A 21021-nucleotide genomic window follows, 5' to 3' on the forward strand; every position below is an offset into this window, starting at 1 on the left:
TGGAAAACTAGAAGGTTGGAAGATTGATCTTACATTTAGAAAAGAACAGAATAAGGAAAAAGACAAAATGTGAAGAAAGAAGTGTGGTTGCATCCCCAGGCCTCAGTCACTGTGGAGGACCAGTGGCTCTCTTCTGAGGTTCTAGACTTCTAGAGTTTCCATAAAATAACTATGTTGTTGAATAGGGAATGGAGTGGTATTTGCTGGTGGTGCCTTTCCCAGGATAACAAGTAGTAATAGTGGGCTTGATAATGCCTAATAGTGTACTAAACTGCCTAAAAAAACACCCATGTTTAAAAGGTCACCATCAGTGGAGCAGAAAGTGAGATGGTGTTAACTCCAAACACAAGGGAAGTTTGGCTTTCACATTTTAGTAGACTGCATACTTGGTTCTGCAGTACCTTGTAACTCTCAAAATAACAGACTATTTATTACGAAGTAACTTGCACATGAACTGAAATATTATGCCCAACTAGAACCTGTCATTACAATGTTCAGACAGAAGGTGGATTGTCTGGTTTGGGTCTAATCCCTGTCCTGGTGGTCCCAGCTCTGATGCACTGAGACCAGTCCCTCTTTACAAGGCCTGCGCTAGAGGAGTCCTGCAGGCTTTATGGCAGTCCGGAGTACATGGAGACATGTTAGGGGCAATGTGATCCCTTCTACAGGCCTGTCCTCTGGTGTCCTCATGCTGTCTTACTGCGCACCCAGACGCCCTCTCCCAGAATGGTCAAACACACACACACACACACACCCCCCCACACACACACACACACACTCAGCTGACTGTCTGACATGGCGAAAACATTATTATAGCTGTGCTTTTTAAAAGATGCCGATGAGTTTGATTTCTAAGAGAAAATGGGCTTTGGAGCTTGGTTGTAAATGTCCTGTGTGGGGGAAAAATTCCATCAACTTGCCCAATTTGTGCAAGTAATTTTCATTAAAATTATTTACAATAATAATTTACATCTATAACTTTATCTATACATATAAATTATGAAAATTAATTTACAAATTAACTAAAGAATTTAACAAAAGAACACTTACCAGCACTAATGAAGCCCTCCATCTTGGATTTAAAGGGCTGGATATGCTCCTCTGAAGAGTTGCAACAAACTTTTTCCACATTCTTCTCACAGCCTGTTGGAAACAGAAAATAGAACATGAAGCTCACAGTGTCCATTTTTTTTAAACTCCTGTGTCTTGAGAAAATCATTATAAATTTGGTTTTATTTGGATATTAATGATAAATGGCAACAATATGACATTTATTGTAGCTCTAAATGGACATGCTTTTCCGTGTTTCAGTTTTTTTACTATTAAGAGTACGGTTTTGAAAGTCATGTTTAATTACGTTCAACTATAAACACAAACAGATTTTCTAACCTTTTATCACTCTAGTGGTAAAATATTTACAGCAAAGAGCCACACTTTTACTGTAGGATCCTCTATTAAAATTCCATACTATATACATGCATACATGGCCCATAAAAAGTCATAAACACCCTCTAAATAAAAATGTGAAGTGGAAACTAACTTTGACATAAACAATCTGGCATTTCCATATCTCACACCTTCTCGCTGTATTGACATCACACCATACATAAAATATAGAACATTATTAGACAGATGTTACCACACTTCCATTGATATCAGCTGCTTTTTATAGTCCCCATTTCATTAGCTGAATATCAGCTAATGTTCTATGTGACTTTGCATGTTGTTATTGCTTCCATGTAATTAACTTATATTATGCAAAAGTCAAGCCAAGAACTCATTTAGAGTGTAGCGCACATGGCTGATGATCTGTCTGTCTTTACGGTGCCAAAGCGTCCGACTCACGCTCAGAGGAAGCCGCGACAGCCCTGCTCACTTCCCACTGTAAGCCCCCGCACAAACAAGCTGCAAGTCATTATTGGCAGTCATAAATACCTTCACTTTCTTATGAGTGCATAGCTAAATAGTGGAGCAACACAACAAGAGCATTAACAGGTCCACGGAGCCGCCTCGGTGTGCTGCGTCACCGCTGTGAGGGGTGAGTCGGCTTCTCACGCTCACAGGCCCACTGCACCTGCAGCTCAACTACACTGGTTTTTATGGACTGTTGGACTAAACGGACGAGGACACACAGAACATAAAACTACAAACAGTATACATCCAAGAACTATTGATTACTCACAAAGCACTGGTGTAGACAGGAAAACACAGAGGTGTGACATTTCTGTGGTTACAAAACTGTACACAGGACTGCTCTAAAACTATGATGGCAGGTATTATCATATTTTATATAAATACATAAATCATACACATATGACAAATGGTTCTGAATCTATCTGTAGCATCACTATCCTTCAGTCCATGCTTTGGACAAATATCTACTGACAAAAAAAGATTTCCAACTTATTAATACCTATTTCAGTAAAAAAAAAAAAAAAAATCTCTTAGCCACACAAAAATATTACACATATGTGCATAATGTGCTCTGATATCATAACCATAATTGTATTGGCTGTAAAAAAAATAAAAACAGAATTATATTTTAGTATTTTTTTGATGTCCCCACATATTAGAGAATATATAATGATACTTGTGCATTGACCAGGACCTCATCAGACCTACATACAGGACTATGGTAGTCTGGAAGCAGTGTTTAAGGAGACTGTGGCAGCCAAAGGTTCATGAAAAAGGTTCTTCATGGATTTTTCTGTCTGATAAATGTGCCAGAGATGCCTTTACAGACACAAGGAATCTAAAGTTGTCTAAAGACAAACCACATACACAAACTATTTCATAAATCATAACACCATGCCAGCAGCTGCAATTCCTGTGTCAACAGTGTAAATGTCAAATGATTCAGCACTAATTCAGTCCTGCATTTAAAATCTAGTCTTTTTGTGAAACCAGTAAAGCAGTAACTTCTCTTTTTAATAAAATAAACATTAAAATGTATAGTTACTGTATTGCTTATTCCATGTTTTTGTAGTGCCCACGTTTCTTTCTAACATCACAGATCATCACATATGTTGCTGGGATAAGAGTTTGCTTTGTTGTAAAAAGGGGCTCAGGCTAAAGGCTGTGTCTGGACATTAAAATCTTGTTAAAATAAGTCTGATTTGCCACAATAATGGATGCCTCACCCAGTACTCATGCAAGAATAAACTCCAGTCCACAACAAACAACTCTTTCTGTTTTATCAAGTTCTGACAGTTGAAATATTGCCTGTGTATGCTAAATCTATGGTCATGATAAGATCCTAATAGGCAGTAAGATAAGAAGATGAATGTGTGGTTGATGCATGCAGTATGTGGTGGTCTACAGTAGAGGTGGAGGTCCTTGTGCCCCAGCCTGAGAGGAGCTCATACAGAGGTCATGACCCTCTCCCCAAACAGGAAGCCCCATCAAAAGAGGATCGTGTTTCTGCACAGGCCAGTGAGAGAGAGGGCAGAGGGGCCAAGAGGACGACCTGCAGCTCCACACTGCACACTACACACACACACATACAGTGCATGGTTTACATACTTTTTGAGGACATCACATTGTCTTACATTCGTTTCCTGAAAACTGATGGTTACTAGTTGTTGAACCTTAACTTAAACCCTAAACTTAGCAAGTTCAACAAATATTGGAACTTAAACAAATATATTTTATTCAAATAATATATATATATATATATATATATATATATATATATATATATATATATATATATATATATATTGGTAAGTGCAAGTAAATATGTGTATGTCTAACTGTTATGTTTCCATATGTACAAATATTAAAAAATAAATATGGACTATTTATAAGTCTATCAAAAATAATTAGAAACAATCTTTGCTGTGGTTACTATTAACGCTGATTAGGGAAAGATTAGCACAGAGATTTGTTTCAGCTCTCACCAAAGTGCCTGCTCTTTGACCTTCGCTGCAGGGCACTGACCACTCCACCAGATAAGCCCCACCTCGCTCTGGTGTTGCTAAGAGAAAGTGTGAATTGGATTTTGTCCCTCAGCGTTTAGATACAGGTCATAATTAGGACCAGTTGCTTTTTTTTAGGCTGGTTTATAATGGCTTTGTATAAATATTATTCCTGGAAGCAGAAGAGGATAAAATAGTTAGAGTCATAGGTGGAACTCACCAAACACCCACAGTGAGTGGTATTAGCCCTCAGGACTACTGTGCCAGACTGCGCCGCAACAAAACATCAAATACATCGGCCTTTATGTTGCATTTATTGTCCTCAAGTCTTCCATTTTTCCTAATAAATGAATGACAGCTTGAGGTGGGCCTGGCCGCTTTAGTTGACTCTTTGTATTTTGGCCTCAGGTCAGAGAGGAGCGGGCTTTAACAGCGATATGAAACACGGAGACGAGAGCGCGCCGCTTATCTAATTGCTTTCACATGCCGTATTATTGGTTGATTTAAATAACCACAGACACCAGGGCCACTGCGGGCCATCGCCTTTAACCTCAGCCTGGCCCAGGCCACGACTGACTGGCTGGCTGCATAGCTGGGTTACTCACTCGATTGGCGCCCAAGAAGTTACAAGCACAAAATGTGTTCTCTGCTTTCAACAGAAAACCACTGAGCCATCAATTCAAGCCACTTGTTAAATTTAGCTCCATAGGAGTAGGATTTATATTGGTTCTATACTGATATTGAAACAAAAGAGTATGTGGTTGGATTTGTGACATGTCTCATCATAAGATTCAATATGTGGAGGTTGAACATACTGCAACCTGAATGTAGCTGAAAGTGTATGTTCACATTACAAAGCAAGACCCATAAAAAAAAATCTCTCACCAGTCAGACCCTTCTTGAGCTTCTGCACATCTTTGGTGAGGTCATCGAACTTCACCTGAGCAGCCTGGAAGAAGTCCTGAGGCTCTGGGAGAGGGAACACACTCTTATCTGTGCCTGCATGCTGCAAACAGCAGAGAGTCAGGATTTGAGTTAGAATCATATTGTCAGATGGATGCCTGATCTTACCTTGTCAAAGTTACGAAGGTAGTACAAAACCACATAATCTACAAGGTTCATTCGATTGTCCTATACAAATAAAAAAGAAATATTTATTCAATATTATTATTTTACAATCTAGAGTAATGTAGAATAATTTGGATGTACCCTGCTCTTAACATCTTTGAGTTTAGGGAGGATCTCCAGTCCAAAGCCATCAGCCTGGCCTCTTGTCCTGTTGCCCCCGTTCATGTAGTTCCCAAAGGCCAAAACAAGACCCAAGACATCCCGCAAAGAGGTTCCCTCCAGCAGCTCCTGCCACACATTCACATGAAGTTTAATAATATGCTGTAATATTAATATTTTTTGCATGATTTTATTATTTTTAGCCTAATTCAAAATGTAGATACTGCACTGGGGAATCTAGAATACATCTTTGAACTACAGTATATGTATGTAAACTACAGCTATGGTTTGTTCTTACTTTGCAAACATTGGAGACAATCTCCACCTTGCGACGGATGGAGGAGATGGTGTCAAAGAAGGTGGACTGAAAGATGATGCAGTGAGCGCGGCCTGTGAAGTCTGGAATCTGGGAGAGCTCATAGAGGAACCTGGAAATGGGACAGGGTGGGGAGGAGGACAAGAGGGTGTGATGTGTTATGACAGAATTAAACAAAGTGTCCAACAGGAAGAACTATTTTTGCTCTTTCCTAAGCGGGTCGGCTGAGTCAGTGTGGCGAGCGGTCATGAATGGTGCTGCTTGGCTGCATCTGAAAAGGCCCACAAGGTCGACTGGAGGGAGAGGTGGCAGCGGCTAACGGGTGCTGATCAAAGCCTACTCCAGGCTGATGCGGGATGACTTGTGTAAACAGAGAGGTGTCAGGGGGACATCCTGTGATTAGCCCCCGCTGATAGAGCTACAGTCAGGATGACTCAGGCAGCCAATGACAGCTCTGCTCAACAAAAAGCAGCAGGCTGCACGCCTGGGCCTCGTTAACACAAGAGACAAGATTTACAAAAAGAATCTTACTGTTCAGGTTTGTCCAGCACTTTGCTGTCGTCCCCTTTGGAACTCTCATAATGTTTCTTTATTATCTCCAACTCATCACTCGTGCCCCTCTGAAAAACACAGCACACATGTTCAATTGGTATCTGTAAATGATAATGAAAAGAACTCATATGATTCAGAGGCTCAGATAGAAGGTAGAGATAACTCTCATACATATACAAAACAAACACAGGACCACTAACACCCAGCTTCTATTGTTTTATGCAAGTATCCCCTCATGTGTACTTGCACTGTTTTTATGATCACACTGAACTTATACATTGAACTCATATGACCTAATATTAGTTAAAACAAAGTATCATATGTATGACTTACATTTTCATACAGCGCCTCGATGCTCTCCAAGTCCACCACAGTGTTGTCCATGTTCAGAAGAGCTGGAACAACACACATCTTCATTAAAAGCATGCTCCGCTCATATAAATGAACCAGATCTCAGCCAAAGCATTCGGCCTTTTAACTGTTGCCAATCCCACAAACACAATCCGGAGATGTAAACATGCTACAGCTATGTAATTTCACTCAGAACTGTACAACTTAAATGTTGCCAACTCCTTTATAAGATCCTATATACTAATGTTTGGCATGATGGAGATTGGAGCCAATTTCAAATAAGCAAATGCTGATAAAACAAGAAGTTTACAAGAATGTTGCTTATGATATTTAACGGTCAAACAACTTGCTTGAGTTTTGCTTACACCGGGCTCCACAGAGATAAAAATGAAAGTCAGGAGCTGATGTGTCTGTGAGGTGTCACAGGTTTATGGCCCTGTGTGGGACAGAAGTGTGTCTGGTGAGAGAGCAGGGAGAGGAGGAGAGGGGGGGAGAGGTGAGAAGGGGATGACTCCTGTGCTCTGTCTCAGATCAGCTGACAGACAATCGCTATCATCCCGGGACTAGACATGCACCACATTGTCTGCTCCTCTGAACGGATGGGCTGTGTGTTGCAGTCATCTTTATCGAATCAACATATGAATTTGTGCTTTTTTATTTTTATGTCAGTGTGTGTCATATATTTACACTTTATTTATTTGGAATGCTTTATAGATATTAATAGTGCAGACTGAAATAGATATGTGGTTTGTTTTGGGTTACAGAGTTTATGTAGACTTGTGGCCACGGTGCTACCAAACCAACCCTGTGTGTCCTGGCTCCCATTGCTCCCTTCTCAGAGCTGTCAATGTTCTTCCTATGTCTGGATTACAGGGAATGCTGGAGGTCTATTTCCTACATCTTATTAGAATGGATTATTCACTCTCTGAGCCGTGTAGACGTCAATCACACACACACACACACACACACACACACACACACACACATATAAGCAAACACACATTGAGACCAAAGGGGTGTTGGGCCTGAGCGACACGGGAGCGCTCTGATCCAAGGGGAGCCGGATCTCTCTCCACGGCCCCAGATCAAAGTCTCCCAGGCGCTCTCCCTCTACTCCCGCCTGGCCAGTCGCACTGGTGTGTAAGGGGAACATGTGTTTGTGTGTGGCTGGGCCTTTCTCTGCCCTTGAACCATGGTGGCCTTGTAGGTCCCCCGGCTGGAGAGCCACCTTCCTCCTAACTGTAGCTCTAATTACATTACACGTCCCATGTCCTTTTAATTTGGCAACAAAGAGTAGAGCTAGACTAGGAGCCTTAGAAGTACTTATTAAGTTGCTGTCCTTTATCATCAAGATTTACACTTCCTATTAAGACACAAGGCTCATACTGTGTGGGAGCTTTTTTAAGAAGACCTATTGTGCTTGTAGCTGCTATATAGTTCTGGTCTATGACAGCGGTGGATGGTCATGTCATAATTTGAACATTTTAAATCGCAATATTCATCTAAAATGATAAATAAATATAAATAAACATAAAAAAATAAAGTCCTCTGACTTTTGGGTTAGAAAACTGCACTAAAGTGACTACATGATTCTCCTGAATCCTACATGTGTCATCGATTAAGAAAATAAAACTGAAGACTGAAGTAAGTGCAGAGCAGTAGGTGTATGCTGGTGGTGGTGAAAATGGGGGTTGATTGGCCATATGGAATCTTAAAATAAGCAATTAGAGATTGATCAAACATGTACGAATCCCTTCAAAAACAATTTTGAGTGGGTAAATGAGAAGGGGAAAAAACTATAGCATGGTTAAAGGCTCGGAAAAGTCAATTTTGCATAAGGTCAGGAGCAAGGTCAGCTTTAAGGAAACCCACTTCTTCAAATTGACAATAGGTCCAAGGGTAAAAAGGGTAGAGGGGTTCCTGGTGCATGCGTTTGGTGTGGTTTTATGTGGTAGTGCATTGTAGAAGTGGCTTTGTACATGCTTAGATCATTAGCGGGGTGTCAGCCCCATTATGCTTGTGGAAACCGTCACTGGCTACAATAAACAGATCCACTGGCCGCGTGCTCAGACTAACAGGCGGCAAGCACAGAGTCCCACAACAAGACGTCCCATCAACTTTTAGTATAATCCAACTTTAATCATTTTTAGTGTCATCAAAACTGGAGATGAAAGTGAGCTAAAAACATAAGTACTGCTATTTTATAATGCTACTCACATACCAGTTACCAGTACAGTATTCACTAAGCTTTTCAGTTTCCCATTTATATTCATTTGATTTAATATATTTCATTTGATTTCATATCTTCCACATCAATACTGAGAAAATAAGAAAATGTTACAAAAAAGTGCTTCTATTTCACCAATTTATCTCATTCTAAAAACTGATTAATGTCTCTTTTGCATTTGCTATGTCTGGAAAAGCTATTTACTTGAAGCATAAAATGAAGCTGAAGTGTCTGTAGTTATGAAATGGTAGCTGTCCAAAAACTAGGAAATGATAGTGGGGCTGTCGCTATAAATATCTTGGTCTGCATTTCATCAGGAGTCGTCCTCACTTTACTGTTCAACACTGCTGTAAAGAGTCTATTACTGTGGAATCTTAACATCCTCTGTACATCATGATCTATGTGTGCATTTCTTAGTTCCGGTAAATACAATTAAAAAGACATGATTTCTACCTTGTTGAATGTCTTTCATGTCCAGATGCAGACTGGAGATGAGGATGCCAACAGCCTGCGAGCGCTTCCCATCCAACAACTTCACGATCTAGGGAAGAAAAATATACATAATTTATCTAGAGTTATTATGGACCATTAGCTTCAAAGACTTAAGGCCACTTCTGATCTGTGTGGTCAAGGGAATCATGCCAATAAAAGTTGATTAGCCAAATTCAACAAGATTTATCTACAAGAAATTTCTACAAGAATATGCCAGTTTTATTTACATTTAACATGTGTATTTTAAAATGTCTCCTTTGGATTTTGGTTCCCAAGCACATTATCCAATTGGAAAGCAGAATAAGCTCCTCACTATGTTGCCAGATTCTAAGTCACTAAGTCAGTTTGCAACAATAAACTGTAAAGTAGGGCTGAACAATTTGGGAAAAATGTATAATTGTGATTTTTCTCATAAGCTTTGTGATAACTGAAATATGAACGGATAAACATAATACAATAAACACATTTCAGAACATGTCTGTATAGAGCTAACAGTTTACATGCAGAAGACAGAGGAAATTATTGTGCAATTTGCTAATTACATCCATTGAAATTTGTTTCGATTTGATTGCGATTAATTTTGCAGCCATAATAGGGCTACATATAGTTTGATGTGTACACTTACTTAGTATATGGCATTGCACATGTTATAGCTATTATTACCTTATCTTAACCTGGGAATAATGGGATGTTATCTCTAAGTGAATACATTTTAATCCCTTTTCACATATGAAGGCATTATTTTTATGGACAACTCTGCTAAACTTTCCCATCTAAAAGAAGCAATATTCCCCCCCACCTTCATTTGCCCACAAACACATGCGACAGATTATGAAAAATATCAGGTGCCAGTGAAAGTACAAAGGCAGAAGTGGCACCATAAAAGGACAGTCTAGAAGAGCAAGGGCCTTTTTAGAACAAACTATAAATTCACAGGATTTTTATTTGTGCCTACACATGGACACAATTACTTATGACCGAATTAGCCATAAAGACAGAGAGAGTTTTGGCAAGGTAAAGCCCTGCTCTAAAAGTTAATGTGTCAGGCTTCTTCATTAGCTATTATGGTGTTTGTCGGCTACTGGGCTGTCCGAAAGAGCCTGCCTTAGAAGTAGGTATTGCATTACAAGAGTGTTAGTGGGTGCCATGCTGCTTCTAGCCTCTATTACCTGGATCACTAGGGATCTCCCACTCTGGCCACTCCACAGCCAGGCCTTTTCCCAACACCTCTAATTAACCACTTTGGACGGGCCACACTAAAAGCTGCCCAGGAACCCTATACCCGAGTCGTTGTGGTTTGCAGAAGCCGCCAATTAGCCTCGACGGTTAGGTTAATGAGAACAGACAACTGATGTGAGGGTGAAGTGGTGACAGGTTGAGGAAAAACAGCTCCCTCTAGTGGATGACAACAGAATATTCAAAGCTCTTGGGTCTTGGAGAGAGTCAAGAGAGCACTCAATGAAAATAAATACAGTGATGAAGATGAAGTGGTAGGTGTCTGTGGCAGGTGGGGGATGTTAGCGGAGAACAGGCCCATGCAGTCTCAGAGCCACAGTTTACACAAGAGCTCTGAGTGTCCGTCTGGAAATGCGCACGAATTAGCCTGGCAGATGTTACAATAACAAGCATAGAGCTCAATGTGACCAAGTGGCTATTATCTGACGCCCACTCGTCCACATCACAGGATTCAAATATGTTTTCAATAACCCGATTTTCCTATAAAATATACACAGTTTAAGAGAGGATGTGTAATAAAAGGGGGATTAATAATGCGGTTTGTCATGGTATTTGGTAACAAAATAGAACACCTGGAGTGAGATGCTGCAGTTAGAAATGCGGGGGCAATAATTTTGACTTTTAAATGCACAAACTAATACAGGATTGAAACGAAAAAGAAAAATATATATATATAGACAAGGTAGATTTAAACTGTACTTGATAAATCAAGTTGAATCTTTTGAGTATACTAAGGGAACATTTTTATTGATGAGTTCAATTCAACTGGGCCAGCTGCCTGCTATCCTGCAACATGCAAGTTATACACTGCATGAATTGAGAAAAGAAGGTTTTTTAAGATTGACCGAGTCTGGTAATTTTGAATTGCATATGGTTATTATAAGTAATTACAATTCACCAGTTGATTGCAAAATTTGGAACAAAGCCCTTTTAATAATCTCATTTTAAGACCATTCTTTCCCTAGCTGCTGAGTGAGTCCTATATGTGCCCAGTCTGGATGCAGGGTCTTGTAGCCACATGACTACAATTACAGCTCAGGTCGAGTGTGCTCTGGTATGGTTGGACGAGCGTTCTTCACTGTCATCTCCTCAGCTTTGATATGCTAATCTAGGCAGAGAGACAGGCTCAAGAGTAAACAAGAGCTTTGATTTCTCTATGGCACACATGACAAAGATTAACTCACTCGTGGGGGTATCAGCTTTTTCACAATGAGTTTTCAACTTTTTGAATTGCTGGAGTTGTCGAGGAGAAAAATGTTGGGGAAGTGGCTCATATGCATAATGTACACACACATTCCATCTCCTCCCACTTCATCTCATGTAGAGCCCCGGGCCCAGGCTTAGCATGATCTGGCAACACTTTCACAGCAAGTGTGTAATGGCTGTGAGGACATGCTGTCATCACACGCAGACAAACACAAGGATTCAGACACAGGCTCATCATCATATCAAAGGTGGAGTTGTCCGATGGACTGACCAGTTCAAGCCTGCTCCAAACACAGGACAGAGGAGGTTTAAGTTCTACTGGATCTGAGTTCAACTCAATATTTCATCTTATGTTCCCACGGTGAAACTATGTTTTGCGTTAAGTGTATTTTAAGCATGTGGTTTTGCTGCAGGTCTTTCTTTAATGTAACAGACCCTACTGAGCTTCAAAGTCCTTTGCATTTTTCTTAATCCACTCATTGTTGATGGAATAGGCTCAGGTCCATTTAGGGTTGCAAAAGTGTGGGAATTTAGAAGATGGAAATCTTCTACAGGAATTAATTTGGAACTATGAGAAGCTATAGACCAATTAGTAAGCTAAGAGAATCATCCCACAATGAGGAAAATTCCAGTGGGAATAGTAGGAATAAATTTGCCATTGTGTGTTTGAGGGATAGACAGTCTGGTAGTATATTTCACTGGTTAAGGAAATATACAGGTTAACTGTCCCTGCATTTATTTGTCTGGCCTCTCAGAGCTGTAATTCTCAGAAACCAATTTATGATTCTGATTCTGTTTTTCCTCCAGAGCATTCTTCAAGGATATAACAAATGATTACATAAACAAGTTTGTTTTAGTTCACAGCCCTGTTCAATCAATTGGACATAGCTGGAAAATTATTTTTCTTGTAGTTGTAAGCAGTCATAATGGTTCTTTATAAACATGTTGCCTACATTATTACTGGTGTCCATAGAAACACTGGTTTTGTTGATTGATACAAAAGACTTTTAGGACTACACATTTCCATGAGCGTGGTCAGTCTTTCTTGGGGCTGACATAAGCTTTAAAAGGAGAGAGTGAGCGGGATTACTGTCTGGATGTGGCTGTCTCACTTGGATCAAATGTTTCGGAGTGACCAGACATATCGGACACTCTCAGGCTGGACAGGCTCTGGCCCTCTGGAGCAGTGGAGTCTTCACAGATTGATCAGATGTGTATAGATTTGGAGGGGATGGTCTGGGGCACTGGACGCTTTTTAACTGCTTAGACGCCACACTGAAGACCACAAGGCAGCCAGAATGCTGACAGTGCTGGCTCAAGTGCAGAGTGCAGCATCAGGTCTTTACTGGGTGAGGGGATGGTAGATCAATCTGGCACAAGTATTCTGTTTTTTTCATATTTTCCTCATCACTATTTGTTTTAACTATAATTTTAATGCTAGCACAGATGGAAAGACAACATCATTCTAGTCTAGCGGATTGTCCAAAAGTAGAAAATAAGTCGTAAGGGAAAACTCAAATTGATCTGGTGTTGGCACAATGTGAAAAACCAGTCACTCTGGAGAATAAGCCTGGATGAGGAGCCAAGGAGAGGAGTAATCAATGTCTTTAGAGTGACTGTTTTGTACTGGCTGAATTGGCACCAAACCTCCAGAAAATCATGAAGCAGTTTGCAGATTGTCTAAAGAGGTTTTTCAACAGTAACACTGACTACATCCCATGGACACTGAAGCAGATTTCTTGCAGCAAGTCTTATCCATTCAATAAAAAAGCTAAGGAAAGACAGGTACCTTCTTAGTTTTAGCTTTCTTCTCATAGGTGTCGGCCAGTGGCTTTTTCTTTGGTTGTAAAGTGGCTTTGGAGAACAGGTCCTCAAATTCTTTGGGGTTGGATATATCTGGCTCCGACAGGGAACCCCATAATGTGTTGTTGCTGGAAGAAAAAAAATTGAATGATTATTTTAGTAGTCAACTAGTCAATGATTAATTTTTCGATAAGTTAAAGCATAATTTCTTTTGAGACATTTTTAATACTTTATCAACTAGGTACGCACCAACCTAGCTTTTTTAGCGCCGATACTGGTTTCCATACTATATCTTTAAATATCTGCTGATACAAGTGTAGAAACTGAAAACAGCATTTATTTCTAACTAAATTCATATAAGATAAACCTGAGTCGATTAATTGCTGGCGTACCTGTAGCCCTGGAGTACATTTTTGATACATAATATAAACAACATATTTTGGTGAAGAGGTAAAAATGTGGACATTTTTAACACAGTAAAGCTTGCATTTGTGACATTTGTATGCTAATACTGATATTTTGTGCTAATTATTTAGATTAATAAACCAACACATGCACAGCAAACAAAGTCAGAAAAACTCATCAGTAGTGAACTAGGAGGACTGCTCCACTCAGGAGATAATTTTGGGGCAAAATTCTTTCCTCAATACAACATGCCTGACCAAAAAGCTGAGTAAAATGGAACAGTCAATAATTTTGCAGAAGAAGCTGGGATAAACTACTGCACCATGTAATTTCTAACTTCATCCTAACTGGATTGTATTGGACCTGAAAGTCCTTCAACTTCCCCCCCAAACTCTGCTGCTGTACTCGGCCAGTGACAAATAGAGTTCCAGCTCAAGTTTAAACACCTGGCATCATTTCAAGAGCATATATAATTTTCCCTTTATACATCCAAACTTCACACCATTAATACAGATGGCACAGCTGATCAGCCTCAACTTCAACATGTGACCCATTTAATGCCCCTTAACTGGCTCTTTTACGCTCAAATTTATAGCTGACGTGAAAGTGCTGTAGTCAGTCAGGCCTTCAGTCTATGTGAGTGTGAACCACAGCCCAGCCTTCTCCACTAAACCATCCATGAGAATACAAGGCCATAAAGCTGGAGGTCTGGCACTAAGAGGCAAAAACCACAACCACTGTAAATGGGGCGGATAATCCGCTTACAATTACAGTATCTCAAGAGCCTCAACTGAGAAAGTGTGGGTCGACAAGTGCACAAAACAACAGTGAACTTCAGCTATTTGAGTCTTTAGATTCATTTTATACAAGCACCACTGCTTCACCAGTCTCATGCTACACAAGGTCTGGCCCTCTGGACAGCAATGGAGACCTCACAGAATGATCACAGTTATATGGATTTAGCAGGGGCAGTCTGGTGCAGTTGCCAGTTTTTAAAGGTTTAGATGTAACAATGAGAAAAGTCAAAACATTTTAAAAACATATTATTCCTCCACAGATTCAGCAAAAGTCCACCACTGGTTTCAAAGAGCCGGTGCTACAATTCCAAAACAATAGGCCAGTGACATCTAGTGTTTAAACACATGAAAAGTCCACTCTGCCTGAGTTGAACTTGGGTCTCCCCCAGTAAAGTCAAGCCACTTTATCACGCTAGCACAAACACATTATCTGCGTGTACATAGACTACATTGTCTGATGAGGAACTATTATTTACACTGAGGCCACTTGCAAGTGGCAGACTTACTTGCTATCTTGTATCTGAATCCTGTTCCAATATAGTGGCTTCATAGGACATGCTGGCTCTATGGCAGGCTTCCTTGGGGCTTGTTGAACTTTCTGGAAGAAGCCACCCATTGGTGGAGGGGGAGGGGCAACACCTGGAGGTGGTGGAGGAGGTGGCGGGCCTGATCCAGGAGGCAGGGGAGGCGGAGGTGGGATAGAACCAGGTAGACCAGGTGGGAGTGGAGGGGGAGGAGGGGGTCCTGCACCAGGTAGACCAGGTGGGAGTGGAGGGGGAGGAGGGGGTCCTGCCCCAAGCAAACCAGGAGGAAGTGGAGGGGGAGGAGGAGGTGGTGGAGGGGGAGGAGCACCCATGTTCCCAGGTAGAGGTGGAGGAGGGGGAGGTGGGGGTGCAGAGCCTTTATCAGCCTGTCCTTCCAAATTGAGGCCAATTTCTAGTCTCTTAGGTGTGTTCTGGTTGGGACTCAGAGCAATAGTCCCACCCTCTCCATCGGGGCTCTTGATAAAACTCTCCCTGTCTGTCTGGATGGCCACAGTGCGAGAGGTTTTTATAATGGTGTCGTCAGTAGTCGACACTCCGATGTCACGAACAGCACAGCGCTCCTGACCCACCAAATGTGGCTTGTCACTCTGCAGCTGGCTGATCTGCCTCTCCAGCTGGGATATGGACACTGCATGTTCTCCTCGTAACTGAAAGATCTTCAGCTCAAAGTCTGCCTGCATCAAAAAAGAAATGGACTTATTATAGTATACCATATTTAGTAAGGCAACAATCCACTCTTAATGGATTGTCATGGTGTGCTCTATAACAGTCTCCTAGAGTGCAGTAAATACATGCTGTTACTATCATACTTTTAAACTACTCTCTTAACTATTGCCAAGTAAAAGAAAAATAATATGAATATTTAAAATACACTTGCACAAGCAAATGTGAGAGGGTCTGGTTGCAGCTGCTGTATGAAGTGGAGACTACTTAAGCAAGTGTCAACATTGGCAAGCACCTGAATTTGAAAACCCTGGAAACAATTATGGTTAGTGTTGGTATTAAGAATACAAATTTTAATCATGCATTGGAACTCCAATCTCCTCATTAGCTACAGTCAAACTTACATATATAAAACAACACTGCCCTCTTGAGGCCAGCATATGTAGCTGCAATCCTAAATGGACTTCTTGAACTTGGCAATTTCTGCTGCACTGCTGATGATGAAACATTATTTATGTAATCTCTTATCTATTCATTAATGAGGTATTTATAAATAATTTCAACAAAATAACTTACGTGCATCTTCTCCAAGTCTTCCTTGCACTGCCTCTTGAGCTGAAAGAGAGCAGCCTGGTGCTCTGAAAAAACAAAAGGAAAAGAAACAATAAATAATAAATAAAAATAACATAACACACACAAGCATTTGGGCATTTTGCTGGAAATTAAAACTAATTTTAACAACAAATTGCAACATTTAACTAATCCAAATAGTTTCAGCCTTACTGAAGACTAAACAAGATTGCCTTGACAGAAGCAAATTGATCATGGTATAATGTGAGCAGTGACACTCAAGAATGTTATTATAATTTACTTTTCAGGCTACATCAACTAGATACAATGATATACACACAGCTCTATTTTAGTTGTATTTTATCTTCTGTATAACACTGCATTCTTTGTTCTATCAATTTTGTCTGCAGTTTCACAGCAATCAGAACAACAAAGAAAAAACTCCTTTTATGTAATCTAATCATGCGATCTAACAGAGCTTTAACCTTTTTGCGTGACATTACACCTGTTGCCAATAAGCCCGGCAAAACATGGCTCCATGCCCAGACTACAGCAGCTTTTTTATAGCCTGAGAGGCAACTGTTGTTATAAAATGTATTGTTGCTATACAAAAAATATATGGAATATAGTTGGTGCATACGTACTACTGTAACATACAACCTGATATATTAGGCCCCCCATGACCTTAAATGTATAAATACATTTACAAAAGCAATGTAAACTCAGCTCACTCAATGATTTGTACCATTCCAGACAGTGAGACTATATTTTCTTTGAGACTTACTGCTAATACTTGAGTCATATATTGTCTGAGTCACTCTGAATGGACTGAATGGATGGGTCTAATGATAGTAGTAGTCTGTAAATAATTGGAGTTTAAGTATATGTATCCTCACCTGCTTCAGTGTATTTGAGCCCCACCTTCTCCTCTTCATCTTTAGGTTTGGGAGGGGGCCACACGGCCTGGAGACGCCCTGGTGTTCGGTCCTCACTGTCGGTAGGTGATGTCACCTCGGCCTATGGAACAGAAAGACATCCATGACAATATGCACTGTGGTATTATAAACAGCTGAGGTACCAGAATGAACTGTTATATGTCAGGAAATATTAAATTAGAATAAAAAAGTTGAATTATTACAGTGAATTACAAATAAATGCAAATCTGCTTCTCTAAATACTGCATTGGCTGAATACATAATATAAATGTGATGATTAAATTAGATGGACTATTCAACTTTTTCTGATTCTGTCTGTAACCTGCTTGCCTCCATGGAGATATTTTTGCTTTGCCTGGAACGTTCCACAGTATGGCAATGATTTTGCATTTGTTTAATCAAAGGTGTACTTATTGCTAAAAAAAAACAATGAAAAATACACCTTCTCATATTTGACAGAGGTAGTCTCTCCAGAAATCTGGCCTGTAACTAGGTCTCATGGTGTCACCCTCTTGTCTCCATGGAGATACATAACTTTATTGTTGTACTCCTTGAAGAGACGTAACAGACCCTCTACCAGAAAAGCTACATAATGCATACACTTGCTTTTCTTTTCTTTTTTAAGCAGTTAATATCTAGTCTTCTCTAATCTTTTCAATCTTTAATTAGCACAATAGAAATGATAAGTTACCACATTCGCCGCTATGGGACTTTTGACATCCTTCACTGGAGATTTGGACGTTCTCTCAAAAATCTGCTTCAGATTCTCCTTATCATTTTTTATTTTCTTTTTTATGGCCTCCAAGTCCACATCTTCTGTCTTGTCCTTAGTTATGGCTTTGGGCCCAAATATATTCTTAAATGTTTCATAGGCCAAGTCTGTGGTCGTCTTTCTTTCTGTTAATGCCGTGTTGCTTTCAGGCACTTTGTGCTCCTCACCTCCTTTAGTGTCACTTTCCACCATTTGGCTTTGCTCTGACTTCTTACTTGGGCTATCAAAATTCCGTAGATGACTTAGCTGTCCCATTACTGAGCTTTTAGTATCAGACACTGGCTTTGGTTCAGCCTGCTTTTTAACTGGAGTGGTTGTTACTTTCTGCTCGGGAAACAACTTGGTTTTGTTAACAGTCTTCTTCAGGCTAAGAAGTGCCAAGTCTGCATCCTTCTCACTCTGCTTGATCTCTGAAAGCGTTTCCCTGTCTTCACCTTGTGCGCCCTTTTTTAGGACCCTCAACCCACTGAACAGAGCAGGCATCTGAAAAGAAGGGCTAGCAGAGGAGAACGCTGCGCTTTTGGATGGAGATGTATTGGGAGTTGATAATGTTGTTGCAGTAGCTGGTGAAGTTATAGATGTTGAATCAGTTCTTGCAGCACTTTTTGATGGAGATGTATTAGGAGTTGATAATGTTGTTGCAGTAACTGATGAAGTTATAGACTTTGAATCAGTTCTTGTAGTGTCTTTCTGAGCCTGTGATTTTGATGGTGATAGATTTAAAAGGCTTTTCACAGACAGTGGGCTAGATTTAGGCTCTTGATTGGACTTCTCAGCTTCTTTAGCTGCACTGGGCTCTGCTGCTTTGACAGTTGGATCAGGCGTCGAGCAGTCAATACAATGATACTCATCATCTTCTAAATTAACATTAGAACTACTTTTCTTGTCAGTCTCTGCATCTTTGGCTAGATTTTTAGTGTTCTCTTTGGGACTTGTGTCATTTTTACCTTTTGACAGATAAAGAGATGCTGAGTTAGTCTTGCCGAATGATTTGCTAGAGTATAAAATAGACTCTATACGTGATCTTTCCTTAAACATGTGTGTTCTGAATACAGGGATGTTTGAAGAATTTTCCCCAGTAACTTTGTCAAGAGTTTTGGTTTCTTTTTTGGAAACATCATTGTTGCTAAACGACGTCTCTCCATCCTCATTGTCACTATAGGTGTCTACTCTAGTGACTTGGACCAAATCTGGGTCAGTTGAAACTCCATCCCTCTTTGTATCTGCAGTTATAGGCTTTTGTTGTGGTTGACAAGAGGCAAATGTATCTTCCCGGGGAGTCTCATCTTTATTGTTATTAGTAGAAGTTCTTTGGGTTTCTTCAGATGGAGCAGAAGATTTGTCTTTTAAATCCTTAAAAGATGTCAGAATAGCAGAACCTGTATCCGAAGAGGTAGTTCTGTCTTTGAACAAACTGCTGAAAACGTTACGTAAAGAACTTGGATCATTCTCCATGTTTACACTCGACGTAGCACCAACCCAAACTCAAAGTCATTTCAGTAAAAAGACCATTAAAATGTCACAAAAGGTTCCTCACTCCACTTGCAGTCATCCAAGCTGCTCCTATTCCACTATTGGAACAAAAGGCTTTTGTATGGGGAAAGTCTCTCCTTACCTTTTCCAGATGAGTGCATGAACAACAGCATTATCAGGGTATCTAGTTGTATAGCTAGCTTCACACCTACCAAAGTCATGATTACACATTAGCATAGCGCATTGCCACTGGAGAAATTCCCATAATGTTGTGAGCTAAGCTGTTCAAAGGCTGTTTTCGTGTCATATCTTGCTGTAATCTGCCCGGGAGAGACAGAGTTCACCTGTCTTCAAAACAAATCAGAACAAACCGCTCAGTTATGGTAGTAATCCAACAGCTGTGTATCCAGTTGCTAGCTAATTAGCATCCCCAAAGCAGATCCAGAGTTGTTGCTAAAGTTTTCCTTCTGTAGCATATTTGAGTTGGAGTTACAGGGAAGTCTCGTGTGCTATGAGAAAAGCCTCAGGTGGAAAAAATGTGCTGCACTGGTTGGCCCAGTCTGTGGTTGCCTCCTCCTCCCAGGCCCCTCCTTTCTCTTCCTGGAGGAGGAGAGCAACTACACAGGTGTCTGATTACGCACTTCCTCAAAGTGGCTGGCGATAGACAATAAAGTTCACTGAGTCACTTGGAAAGCTAAAAACCACAAACCCAGCAGAGCAGCATCAAAATATAAACATGATAGCTGCCATGATAGATTTTAATGACAGAGCTGCTTACACCATAACACTCTGCCCCAGATAATTATTAGGCCTCTATAACAAACCATGCACAATACAATACAAATATAATAAAGGAGAAAAATAGGACTATGTTTATCTAACTCTAAATAATCTAAATATCAAAATAATTGTAAAGTAATTGGATAGCTAGCACTGACAAAAGTAAAAAATCCAAAAGCTATTCCTGGCTACTTGCCTCAAAGCAGGGTCTGAGGGCTAACAATTGAGTTATGAAACACAGTGGGATTATCCATATACTGTAAGTCCCCCTGAGGGAATGTGTAAGCACTTGTACAAAAAGCTTCATAGCACAGCAAGAGTGGTGAGAATCTTCATATAAAATATTTAGAATAAGATGAAAAGACACCTTGTCAGGGCATTTAAGGGGGTGTGCCACATATTTGACAAATATAAATCTTAAATCTTCCAGACTACACATTCTGGGCATATTATGTTACACAAATTACCTATTAGGCTAAATAATTATAACACGGTATCTCTCGTATGTCAACAGTTGAGTCTAATAATATATTGATTGTGTTCAAACCGTAGCAACAAACCATAATAAAAACATCATGGTGATGGGTGGGTATAGTAAATGACTGTCACTTTCATACCAGTATTTACTACGTCATTCTAGAACAGGCTACGGCCTGGCTTTGTACAGGTATGTTGGGTGAATATGTATACAGGCCTGTTTTTGAAAAACAATAAAAACTTTGACTCACACCTAGAACCACACCCATATAATCTA

At 40.2% G+C, this 21021-nt stretch overlaps 1 protein-coding gene across 1 annotated transcript in view; it reads right to left on the minus strand.

Annotated features, from left to right (window-relative positions):
* LOC117390356 (formin) overlaps positions 1 to 20058 on the minus strand; it is a 31465-nt gene extending 11407 nt beyond the window's left edge. Inside the window, exons 1-13 of the mRNA XM_055231091.1 lie at positions 17934 to 20058; positions 17204 to 17324; positions 16314 to 16375; positions 15036 to 15748; positions 13314 to 13455; positions 9044 to 9131; positions 6346 to 6407; positions 5992 to 6080; positions 5443 to 5572; positions 5127 to 5273; positions 4989 to 5048; positions 4803 to 4923; positions 1051 to 1143 (exon numbers count right to left, since the gene is read on the minus strand). Of these exons, the coding sequence (XP_055087066.1) occupies positions 1051 to 1143; positions 4803 to 4923; positions 4989 to 5048; positions 5127 to 5273; positions 5443 to 5572; positions 5992 to 6080; positions 6346 to 6407; positions 9044 to 9131; positions 13314 to 13455; positions 15036 to 15748; positions 16314 to 16375; positions 17204 to 17324; positions 17934 to 19469 (3364 nt within the window). The 5' untranslated portion in view covers positions 19470 to 20058. The remainder of the gene's footprint in view (positions 1 to 1050; positions 1144 to 4802; positions 4924 to 4988; positions 5049 to 5126; positions 5274 to 5442; positions 5573 to 5991; positions 6081 to 6345; positions 6408 to 9043; positions 9132 to 13313; positions 13456 to 15035; positions 15749 to 16313; positions 16376 to 17203; positions 17325 to 17933) is intronic.
* Between the last annotated feature and the right edge of the window lie 963 nt (positions 20059 to 21021).

Source organism: Periophthalmus magnuspinnatus, chromosome 22, assembly GCF_009829125.3.
Source record: "Periophthalmus magnuspinnatus isolate fPerMag1 chromosome 22, fPerMag1.2.pri, whole genome shotgun sequence".
NCBI lineage: Eukaryota > Metazoa > Chordata > Actinopteri > Gobiiformes > Gobiidae > Periophthalmus > Periophthalmus magnuspinnatus.